This window comes from Malaya genurostris, chromosome 3 (genome assembly GCF_030247185.1).
Source record: "Malaya genurostris strain Urasoe2022 chromosome 3, Malgen_1.1, whole genome shotgun sequence".
Taxonomy (NCBI): Eukaryota; Metazoa; Arthropoda; class Insecta; order Diptera; family Culicidae; genus Malaya; species Malaya genurostris.
The window spans coordinates 185,457,582-185,469,967 of record NC_080572.1 but is presented as its reverse complement, the minus strand read 5'-3'; the positions used below and the strand labels follow the sequence as shown (position 1 = coordinate 185,469,967).

At 38.0% G+C, this 12,386-nt stretch overlaps 1 protein-coding gene across 1 annotated transcript; it reads right to left on the bottom strand.

Annotated features, from left to right (window-relative positions):
- Positions 1 to 815: 815 nt before the first annotated feature.
- On the bottom strand, positions 816 to 9,718 carry LOC131434143 (uncharacterized). Its single transcript, XM_058600789.1, has 5 exons — positions 9,455 to 9,718; positions 8,966 to 9,397; positions 1,216 to 1,287; positions 1,067 to 1,162; positions 816 to 1,013 (listed from the first exon to the last, which is right to left on the bottom strand). Exons 1-5 carry the CDS (start codon positions 9,716 to 9,718, stop codon positions 951 to 953), a joined length of 927 nt encoding a protein of 308 aa, XP_058456772.1. The 3' UTR covers positions 816 to 950.
- Between the last annotated feature and the right edge of the window lie 2,668 nt (positions 9,719 to 12,386).

Genomic DNA, 12,386 nt, shown 5'->3' with positions numbered 1-12,386 from the left:
ATCGATGTTCGACTTTCGAATTTTGCGATTATTTTCTCCAGTGATATATCAAGCTTAGGATTATTCAAAAACAAATTTTGTTCATTGATCAAAGTTCAAAGATCAAATGGCTATTACTTCGGAGATATAAGAGCATAAGTGACGTAACCGACTAACCGCATTTTTCTATTGCTTCAACTTTCTCAATACGGCAAAATTTCACGGAGAGACGATTTCGACAATCTTAAACGAGTTCGAAAGCTACTATATTAGGTTATTCGATAAGTCCATGATGCTCATGGCGAATACTGTTTGTTTCAAAGATATAATCGTATAAATGTTTTAATGAGGCTATTGGAATGGCAATTATCACCCCATTAGGTGCATTAGAAAGGGGTTTTCTAGAACTAAAACCATGATATTGGAATAAATTACAGCGAAATCTGTTGATTGTACGCCCTGATTGAAAATATTTGCAGCCTCGACTAAGAAGATGAATATTGATACACCCTATGACAAATAATGTACTGACCAAATGTGAGAAAATCACGACTTAGTGCTAACAGGACAGTACTGGAGTTCAGTTTGCAAATAGCCTTTCCCAAAACCCAAAAAATGCGATATACCATCTCGTTGTTAACGGTAATAGTGACGTTTCATAAGAACATTGCATAATTTTAGTTCAAACTTTTGTTTTCATCATAGCTCACGACAATGTGCTCTCTAATAATGTTGGCAATGACTGAAACGGATGATATTATTGATTTAGTAGCCGATGAAACGACTATTATCTTTCGTCCACTGTTTGTGTACAAGAAACAGAAAGCTGCAGCCGAACGGAGAAGAAAATATCGTGAAGAGTGGCAAAAGCTGCATCCTGGTTGGAATTATTACGACTACGTGCACAATTACTATGGATAGTGCATTATTCAATAATAACACAATTATTTTTATTGACGATACAGTTCAACTCATTTTTCAAGATCTTTGAACTGAAACAGTATCATAATGTAAGTAACAATGGCCGTGAAAACCTGTAAAAAGAGCAGATATGTAAAATGAAAATAGCAATAACAAGATTTCATACATTACAAAACACTGTCAAATTAATCGAAAATAATCCACATGCGGTTATTTTGGGAGATTCCGTAAGTAGCTTCAGATCGATGATATCGAGAAATTCCTGCAAAAAGAATATTACAATCTTTTTTATTTTTCGCCATTGATTCAGCATACCGAAAATGATGCCGGTTGGTCTTCTGTTGATCTATATTGTAAGGATTTTATGGCATTTTTAAACTCTTGTTCCTGCAAAAGTGTAATAAAAATTTGTATGTTGAAATTTGTGTTTGTTTGCAAATCAAAGAATAACATTTACTTAACAACATAATTTACATACCAAATGTATTTTTAATTTTTAATACGTTGTTGTTAAGAAGAAGAAAACACAATTTTAGATCTTCAAGTTTCCGAGCCCCTTAAGCGTTTTTAACTCTCCGCTCCTTTTATCATCCTATCTCTCAATCTCCGGCGAAGACTCAGCATCAACCACACGGGCCATCTGCGGGGGGCTGGCTCCCCCCGAGACCAGCAACCCCCAGCGGGCCATCTGCCGGGAGCTGACGCCCCCGGAGATATCTTCCGCGACCCTGCACATCTGAAGGATGACAACCCAAGAACCGAACAAGGAACTGCGAGAGGCCGGCCGAACACGCCAACGGGAGACGAAACACATCGTCACACAAACACACTCACGATCAACATCCAAACCAGACACTTTCAACACCCTTCCAACACAACCCCGGATACCGATAACTGCCGTCATCTCAGCCGTGAGCCGCCCACCAAAGGGACCCCCCTGGGGGCATCGTCCGTGGCCACACACATTGGATACCGCAACCAGGACCGTCCGCAGCAGACCCACACAGCGATTCAACTCAAGTCTAAGCTTCTTCTATCTTCACCCCTTCTACATCTCTCTCTCTCTGTCTCACAAGAAACCAACAATTAAATGTAACCCCCCCCCCCCCTCTTTTTTTCTCGATCCATCCCACTTATATCAAAAGAAATGTACAAATGAAATGTAATATGAATGACACAAATGTAAAAATCTCTCCTCTCCAAACGAACGCACATGTTAACACAAAACAATTGAAGATGCCGAATTGTAAGGATTGTTGAAGGCAATAACGAAACTCAAAATAAATGGTTGAGAGACAGAATGTTAGTAGATAAGCCAGCGTCTGGTCATCTACACATCATGGGAAAGAATCAGAAGGTTGTAAAATGGTTTCCTCATGAACGGAATAAAAGACAGTATGAGAGAGGAAAACGGTGTTCGAAATTTTACTTTTTCGACATGAAACAAAGGATAGATTCAGTTCGCATTAACATCTTATCCAAGTCAGTCGATAAAACAAAACCGCTTACGTTCGGGACAGAAGAAACCAAGTACAGTATTGTGTAGTTAACAATATAACGACCCCGAAATGAGTGAACCAAACGAACAAAAGCTACCACCGACACGAAAGAATACGATTGTTGTTGACTTCAGGCAATGCAAAATTCGACCTTCGATACGAGTACTTGAAGGTTTGCTTAAGGAGCAAAAGCATCTTGACATTAAACGTGTGCATTTACTTCAATGCAATAAGATCAATAATGTTGTTTATATCCAGTTCTATAAAGAGTTGGACAACTTACCAACTTACAACAAGATGCATCACCAGCAACTAGCAACGAAATCAACAACAATACCACCCCTATAAAAAGGGTGACAACGAGATCCAATACAAAAAAAAATGTTATCTAAAATCTCAGCTAAATCGGCCACGTAAAGCTTGTACGCAAATATGCCTGAATAAAATATCTTTTAAATAAAAAAAGGATAGATTGGTTCTAAGAATCACAAGCGCAGAAAATCATGAGTCTGCCCAAGCCAATCATCGACATTAACACCAAAACCTAATCGCTTTGGAAAATAATGATGCAATGCATTTGGTGGTATCAAGAAGATCTCTCGTTCTGCGAGCTTCTCACGCCCAAATGCCCCACAAGATACGAGAAAGCAATTTTGCATTACAACATTGCTCCCACACACACTGCGAAAGCAGTCAAAAACATTGTTTCTGAACTCAAAAGGGAAAGTTTTACCACATTTCACACTCTCCAGACCTGGCCCTTTCCGTCTATCATTTGTTGTCGTCGATGTCTTACGCACTTGCTGACTCCACTAGTTCTGAGGATGTCGAAAATGGCTTCACGACTGGATTGAAAAACTGCCTAGCTTCCGAAAGCTACTAACGGGTGTTTTTAGGAGGTTTGTTTTTCCAACAGGGATTTCTCAATTATCTGAAAGTTGTTTTGACAGTGTAAAGTAACGTTGCAGTCTTGTTTGGAAAATCATGAACTCCAGAACAATGCTTCCAAATCGTGGAAATTTGTTCCTTAAATCAGTGTTTAATTAAAACTGTTTATAGCGCAAAATTCTCTTAAGTGATGATGCACCGAACCATTTGGTTGAATGGATACGTCAACAAGTAAATTTGCCGTTCAAGAATTACCGATGCATCTCTATAAATGTACTGATTGATGTGGTCTATGGGCTGGTGGAATCATCGGTCCTTTTTTCCTTAAAAATGAGGAAGGACGAATGGAAGGAATAGAAATCGCTACAGAACTTTGATCAATGAATTTAGGTATAGAGCGAGAAGACTAGTGTTTGTTGTCTGATAAACAGAGAAGATGTATATATGATACTGGTCGTGAGGCAGCTAAGATTCAGACCATGTTCGAAGTACGCTTACCAAACTCAGTGTTCTGGTTGAGCCGTGTCTACCACATCTCAGGGTGTCGGAAATGGTAATGCGTATGCACAGATTGCATAAGAACGCAGGTTCGAGTCCTGTCTATGAGTGTATCTTTTTCTATAAAATCATCTTTTCTACGAGTTTCTCATTCATTTGGCTTATCCAATATATGTTTCCACTCAGTCGTTGCAAAAACTAAAAAAAAACGTATTTTTGGTTTCCAAATCTTCAAGATATGGATGTGTGAAATGTGGTTTCAACAGGATAGTGCCACTTGTCATACTGCTACCGAAACAATCGACTTGTTGAAAGAACATCTCAATAACAACATTATTTCGGGAAATGTCACTCGATTAGTTTTTTGTGGGGATACGTGAAGTCATTGGTTTATGTGGATGAACCAGCAATGATTGATACTTTGGAAACCAATATTCAACGTGTCATTGCTGAAATACGCCCTCAAATGCTTAAAAACGTGGTCGGAAATAGGACCTCTAGAATGACCTTTGCGAAAAATAGTCGTGGCGGCTTTTTGCCTGAAATCATATTTAAATGTTCAATGCCAAGAAATGATCTACTAAATAAAAAAATGGCAATTTCATAATTTGGCATGTGTTTCATTTAAATTTCAAATCAGTTAGTTATTAACAAAACACCCTTTGTTTGAATGAAATATGGGAGATCGGGACTAGAACGAAAAAGCGAGGCTCAACCGGACACATGATTTTCGACTTGAAATTCTGAACGGATTCGTGAAACATACTTAAATATTGATATTTATATTTCCAATATATTTTATATCACCTATTGAAACTATTTTAGTTATTATATATCGTTTATTCAAAACTATTTACACTAGATTTTCTAAAACTTTCAGCAAAACGTGAATTATCTGTAACAAAATAATCAAATAGCCTTCAATAAAGACTCCAAGGTCAATTTCATCATAAATTATTTGGTACAGCAGGGCGTCAACTTTTGAGATAGTACCTATATTTTCGGTGGGCAGGATTTTGTCTCACGAAAGGTTGGAATCAACAGAGAATCCTTTCAAACATGGTTTCATTTTCTTCGCGCTCATTAGGGTATCTTGAAATTTGGTACGCTACTGAATTCGTTCATAAATTCGACTACACGTTCAAGTTTACTGCATTTTACTCTGTGGACTTTGAGAAGGTACTACAAACATCAAACTTGACTACATTTTATTCATACGACCCTCTTTTTTAGTCTAAAGGCTAAGAGTAAATCTTTGGCTGTGGTTTGTTTTCATTTCGATAGAAAACAATTGGGGCAAGTTTAATCAAAATAATAGATCGCACTTTGAAAATAACATCCAATAAAGCTTGCTTCAGATAGAATTGGAACAAAGACAATTGCCTGTATTTCAAATCGTGCTAGCATCTCATCAGACACAGTCGACAATTGCTTACGGTCGAGACGATAAAAACAAAGACAATACAGTGTAGTGGACAATAGAGTGTACGAAATGGGCAAATACGATTTAACAAAGCCTGAAACTTGGCCTACAAGGCCAAATTCAATCTGTATTGATTTCAAGCGATGCAAAGTTAGACCAGCATTGAAATCTTGCTTAAGGAACGAATGCATCTAAACGTTACTGATGTAAGTGAGATTCAATTCGATAAGGCGTCTAACTGTGTGTACATTATGTTTAAACGTGAAAGTGATGCAATTGCATTCGCTTCGGTTAACAACGAGGTGCACAGCGTTGAGTGTGACAACATTAAATACAAAATTCCTGTGCACATGGTGGACAATGCCATACAAGTACGCGTGCATGACCTTCCCCCGCAGTCCAGCGATGAGTATGTTCGGGAAAGTATGTCGCAGTACGGTGAAGTTCTTTCCATCGAAAGGGAAGTATGGCGGAATTTTTTTCCGGGTATCCGGAATGGCGTGCGAGTGGTACGTATGCAACTACGTAAAGCAATTCCATCTTACATCATTTGTAATCAAGACGGGAAACATCCGTGTAGAACGCTGATTACGTATGAAAATCAACTGGTTACATGTCAGTTTTGTGAACAACTTGCACACTACGGCAAACCTTGCACTGAAACCGCAAAAACGACATCTTCAAACAAAAATAAGGACAACCACCCAACAACGGAAACTAGTGAGCGCAGTACTCCTGTTGTACCATCTAACCCACCAGCAACTGCAATTAATGCACAACAAGGCGCGTCTACAGCAACTAACAACCAACCCAAGAATGCGAATTACAAGGAAAACGAAGAAAAAACGGAAACCAACAACGATACCACCGATACGGCAATGGAGGACGAGACGAGCCACGAACAAAGTGCCCCTCACTCATCCCAAGATAAAAATGGAAGCTCTTCTCCCCCTAGAAAAAGGGTGACAACGAGATCCAGCGGTAGAAAAATTATTTTATGTAATAAAAACAAGGCTCATTCGGCCACGTAAAGTGTGTACGCAAATTGGCCTGAATAAAAAAAAATTATAAAAAAAAATTGCCTGTATTTCAGTTATTTATTATTGAATTCAAGATCTTTTTTATACAAATGTAGCCTTTTCTTCATACTTTTAAGAAAAAAATACGGATAAAATTATACGTCACGGTTTCGAAGGAGTTCTCGATTTTTTCCTGTAACACGGCTCATTAGGCGGCGCACACCTTCTTCGTCTATCGTTTTCGCTTTCTTATTCCACCAAGTCGTCATCTGATTGATGTCTTTGACAACCTTTCCCTTTGCCTTAGGGCGGAACTGGGGGCAGTTGGGTGGGTTAAGGTTTTTCGGGACAAACTGGACCCCTTTCTCTGCATACCATTCTTGAACGACTTTGCCGTAATGACAGCTTGCCAAATCTGGCCAATACATTACGGGATGGTCGTGGGATCTTATGACCGGCAAAATTCGTTTTTGGAGACACTATTTTTGGTATAGTTCCGATGTCATGGTCTTATTTGTAACGAAAACCTTCGTTTTTTTTGCCACAGCTTCAAACGCCCTGCCAAATCATAAATTTTCTTGCAAATTTCTCGGCAAATACAAATTTAAATTTGGCTGGAACATCCCCCCGAGCCGTTGGCAAGTAAAATTTTTGACCTGGAATTTGCCCGAAAGACATCCGTCGAACTTGGTCAGCACCTGGTCATATAGTTTCCTAGCACGAATTTTGACCACACTATTTTGTTTTATGGTTCGATTTGGCTGTTTGCTAGCTCAATACGACTTGATTCCTTCCCGGAGTCGAGTTCTACTCACGGTACTATGAGCCGCACAGAATTTTCTGGCCAAATCACGGTCCGACAGAATAGGATTTCTCTTAATCGTCTTCGAAATCTTACCACGGAGTTTCCGGTCAACAGTTCCACTCCGACGATTGGCTTGAGGCTTCCGAATCGTCGTCAATGTTTCCTTATACCGTTTGATAACGCGCCATACGGTATTTCTGGGCTATTTCAGCTGTTTAGCTAGCCTAGATGCAGACTACAATGAATTTTCCAAATAACTGTGCACAGTTTTTTCCCTTCTTTCGGCTTCCATGTTGATTGTTTACAAAGTACAGTCGATTTGCGGAATGTCAAAAATCATACGTGAAGCTGACAAAATTCCCGACACGTGGGCGCCAAGAACTTCCAAATCCGCCCACCAGGAGCGCCACAATATGAGCAAAAGTTTGTTCCAATTCTAAATGAAGCAAGCTTTAGAACTCGGAAGAAGTAAACACTCTGTTCACAAACATCGGAAGTGATCCGGTTTCAAGCTGGTTATAGATCTGGAAATGCCGAAAACCTCAGTTTGTGGAGTATACAAAACTCAAAAGAAAACCTTGAGTGTGGAAAGGAATAAGCGGGCTTTCGAAAAAACTGGAATCATGGATTATGAGCTGCGCAACGAGGTGTAGAAGCCAACCCCGGTCTATCGATCTGAGATTTGGCCAGAAGACACAACACCAAAGGATGGGGAACATCATTGCCATAGAAGTACATAAGTCATACAAAGTCAGTAACCATTTGAAGTGGCACATGAAACAGAATTCCGAGTCCGAATGTTGGACAAGATTCTACAACTTTTAAGGTACGACCGTGTTTTGACGAAACACAAGTGCTGCACTTTGATCGATCACGAAACATACGTGAAACTGAATTTTAATCAGCTTCCCGGTAAAAAATTTTTACATCGCGACTGGATTTATAGATGTGCCGCAAAAATTCAAGCTCGTGTTTGCCAACAAGTTCGTGAAGTAGGCAACGATTCGGCAAGCGATTCACAGTTGTAGCCTGAAAACGAAACCATTCATTGATGTATTGCCTTTCATCTGCAAACACAGGGAATAAGTTATGTTTTGGACAGCTGCCACTACTCTGGTGTTTCTAAAGTGATATAGTGCCAACAATATCGGTTTGGTTCCCAAGTTATTACACGGAATTTCAAACAATGGAAAAATACTGCTTCATTTCAAAGCAGTGACTTCGACAAAGCGGTAAGACAATCAAGGATACCCAGTAAATGCGGTAAAAATTAAAAGAATTCGCCGATTTTGTGTTCGTTTCCATTGTTCGGACGAAAATGGGCTTCATCAAGAGGATGGGTCGAAATTTCTTTCGAACTGGAGAAATGTAATCATCTAATACTGTAACTTTACAGTTTTAATAAATGTACTGTAAAGCAACCATCAATTGTCTTCTTGAATTACGAATTACATGTATTTTTTAACGTACCAATTTACTTTTAGTCAGTATTCAAACTACTTTTCAAAGACATGAAAAAGCATATAATTCGATAGTCCCACAACAAAAGGGTTTAACTGCAAATGAGAGCCTCTCTTTGTTTACTTTCTCTTTTGATTATTACGAAGCTATTACTGCAATTTATTCAACGTTTCCAATATCAATCGAAAGCTTGTGATTTTACCTTGAAAGTTTTGCGAAAAGTAAGGCGTCGAATATAAAATCAGTGCGGTAAATCGTGTAAGAAAAAGTAAACAAAGAGAAACTGTCATTTGCAGTTAGGCCCTTTTGTCGTGGGACTGTCGAATTGTTTACGATGTTATATTTTATTAAATAGAAAAAATATGTAAATCTGTGCATCGCTTCAATGGTTCAGCAAGACAAAATGTTGCATTTAATTGAACAAGAGCAGAATAGATGTTAATTAATTCCCCTTCTACTAAGTGGTACTTACCTCATGCTCAAGCAAATCAAACGAGTAGGTCCATCCAAAGAAAAAAATAACATTGAAAGGTAAGTTAATTGAAGCCATTAGAATTAACCCGGTGGATATTTTCTGTTGCCACATCCAAAGTAAGCAGTACGCAATAATTGCACTCTGAACAAACACGACTACGGATGTAATCATGCAGAAAGCACCAAAAGCCTTGGTGATTAGCTCTTTCATGACTCCCAAGTGATCATGTAGCTTCAGTAGAGTCAGTAGTACATTTCTGTTCCGGGTTTTTAGTGTTGTTCTATGAAGCATTCGATATCGGACCATGATAAGCTCGACGAATAGTAATACAAATAAGTTTTGGATGTAGAAGTAAAACTCGATCAACATTGAGCCAAAAAAAATTACTGCATCATATATTCTAAAATTGTACAACGCGAGTATCACTATCTGGATAAGACATATTACCGAATATGTTAAGATAGAAATTAATAACAGAGCTCTTACAAACATGACTTTCTCTATATTATGCCCGGCGTTGGGAATACTCAAATAATCACGATCGAAGCGAATAACTCCTTTCAGTAATGCATAGACCTTGGTCCGATTCGAAAGAAACAGAAAATAGCTTAAATAATGTACCAGTGTTACGGTACTGTACCGTAGCAGACTGCATACATTGACAACGGAAGCTGTGAAGAATTGTGGGTTCTTGGAAGTGATTATCAAACCACATACTCCGGTTACAATAGCAGCTGCCAACGGTACCATGGAGTTAATAACAACATCCTTGTAATTAACTTGGGGCCGATTTTTTACAATAGTTATGCAAACACAGGACACGAACAGTTTGTTGAACAGATTAATCAGAAAAAGATCAGACATGACAACTGGAGCAGAAGGAGCATACTGTTTCTACAACGGTGCGGTTAGGGACTTGTGGTTCGAAGAACAAGATAATCCAATTTTATCACCATACATTAATTTTTTGATTGACGGCGTTGTCGAAAATACAAAAGAATGTGATATGCATTGGTATGTTTTTCCATGCGTATAATAATGCGGAACTCACTAGCGGCCGCATATACACTGGTGGGTCACTAGATAAGCATACCTTAATGTACCACAAGTTGTTTTTTTTTAAAGCAGCCATTAAACCATCCATTAGCTTATAAGAACTATTCTGGATTATTCGGAGCTCACTGAGTTAGAAAGTTAAAAGAGTAAACAAAAAACCTATTTTAATCCACCTAGTGGTGTAATGATACCTTTCTCATATTACTCATTACATCATAAATATAATCGTGAAATTCGCAAAAACAACTGTTAATTAATAGAAATAGGCTAATTTGTTCGGATCTAATCTCACAAACTCTATAAAACCTGTTTTCCCTGTAGTTCCGGAACCGAAAGTAGTATCCACAACAAATTAAGGAATTCCGTATGAAACTGTAAGACTTTTCTTTTGAACCTATAAGTTTTTGAAAATCGGTTTGGCCATCTCCAAGAAAAGTAAGTGAGATCCTTTTTGCAGTTTTTGATCACTATTTCCAATTCTTCCGAAACCGGATTCAGATAAACGGAATAGCCGAAGTTGGTTCGCTTGCTACCAACAAATATGACCTACAAATTGGAACAGTTTTGAACGCAGTTAAACCTATACTTACTATCTCATGCTCTATTTCGATTAAACCAATTAAACGAAATCTAACAAACGAAACGAACCAGCATTTCTGTTACTTCTGCATATGTAAGTCAAGCTAAACAGCATAAAACATGTAATAGGATTATTATTATTATTATTATTATTATTATTATTATTATTATTATTAATATTATTATATTATTATTATAGTTTGAGTGTAATCGTCACATTATCTCCAAACCATTATTTCCTCTTCACAGATAGTCTGAGTGCAATTGAAGCCATTCGCTCAAACATGACTGGCAAGACTGAACCGTTTTTCCTGGGCAAAATAAAACAGTGCCTGAACGACATATTGAACAATAATTATCTAATCACTAGTCTGGGTCCCGGCTCATTGCTCCATTCCTGGCAATGAAAGAGCCGATATTTTAGCCAAACGTGGTGCTATTGAGGGTGAAATTTATGGGCGACCGATTGCTTTCAACGAATTCTATAGCTCGTCTCGACAAAGAACACTTGCCAGCTGGCAAGCTTCTTGGGATAGAGATGATCTGGGTCGGTGGATGCACTCGATTATTCCGAAAATATCGACAAAGGCATGGTTCAGGGGACTGGATGTGAGTAGGGATTTCATTCGTGTGATGTCCAGACTCATGTCCAATCACTACACGTTAGATGCACATCTCCTTCGAATTGGGCTCTCCGAGACTAATCATTGTGCTTGCGGAGAAGGTTATCGGGATATTGATCATGTCGTTTGGACATGCGTGGAGTATCGTGATGTCAGATCTCAACTAATAAATTCTTTGCGTACCCAAGGTAGACTATCCAATATCCCAGTTCGAGACATTCTTGCTTGTCGTGACCTTTCATACATGAAACTTATTTATCATTTCATAAAGAAAATTGGAGTTTCAATTTAATAAAGGCCCCTTTTAAGACTTAGTTCTGTTCCCAGCTGCGTCCATGAGTTCAACCAATAGCTAAATTAGAATAAAAATTATGTAATGATACAAACAAACTCGAAACAGTTTATGAAATTATCAACAAAATGTCTGAAAATAACAGCTTATTTTATAATTCATAGAAGTTAATCGTTTGGTTCAAATAATATTTCCGAGTAGATTTCATAATTAATGACGAGTTACCTAAGATGATATTTAAGCTATAAGAGAATATGTTTTAATAAATTCAAAACGTTGTGACTATGTTAGAATTAAATTAGGATAAGAATATTATGTAAAAGTGATGTTACGGCGAAGAAAAACTTATGTAAACTGCCTTAAGAAATAAACGTATTTATGAAAAAAAAATTATTATTATTATTATTATTATTATTATTATTATTATTTTCATTATCATTATTATCATTATCATCACTACACAACGTATACGAAATAGAACGCCTTGTTCGTTTTGTGTTTTCTCCTTCTTTCGGTGTTGTACTGTCACTCTATATGGCGATTTGAAAACTTTGACGCTCATCTCCCTGTAACTGCGGAACCGGAAGTCGGATCCGGATGAAATTTCACAGTAGCTTTAAAGACAGTATGAGCTTTAATTCAAATCAAGATTTGTGAAAATCGGTTCAAACAGCGCAAAGAAATCGAAGTGAATTTAGTTTTAGGAGTTTTTCTTCTCCACTTTCGGTGCTCTTGGAACAGGAAAAGAGGGGACCAAAAGTGCCGAATTAAGTTTTCATGCCCGCAAACTAACAAGCTCTGCAAACTAGAAGAATTTATCAGACAGTTTTATGGGATTTGTACCTGTTTTTAACCATCGTTCGTGGAA

Coding starts and splice junctions, on each gene's coding strand:
- LOC131434143 (XM_058600789.1), bottom strand. CDS start 9,718: ATGGTACCGTTGGCAGCTGCTATTGTAACCGGAGTATGTGGTTTGATA. Junction 1,288..8,965: donor TTGATTTGCTTGAGCATGAG/GTAAGTACCACT, acceptor ACACTTTTGCAG/GAACAAGAGTTTAAAAATGC. Junction 1,163..1,215: donor ACCAACCGGCATCATTTTCG/GTATGCTGAATC, acceptor TTCTTTTTGCAG/GAATTTCTCGATATCATCGA.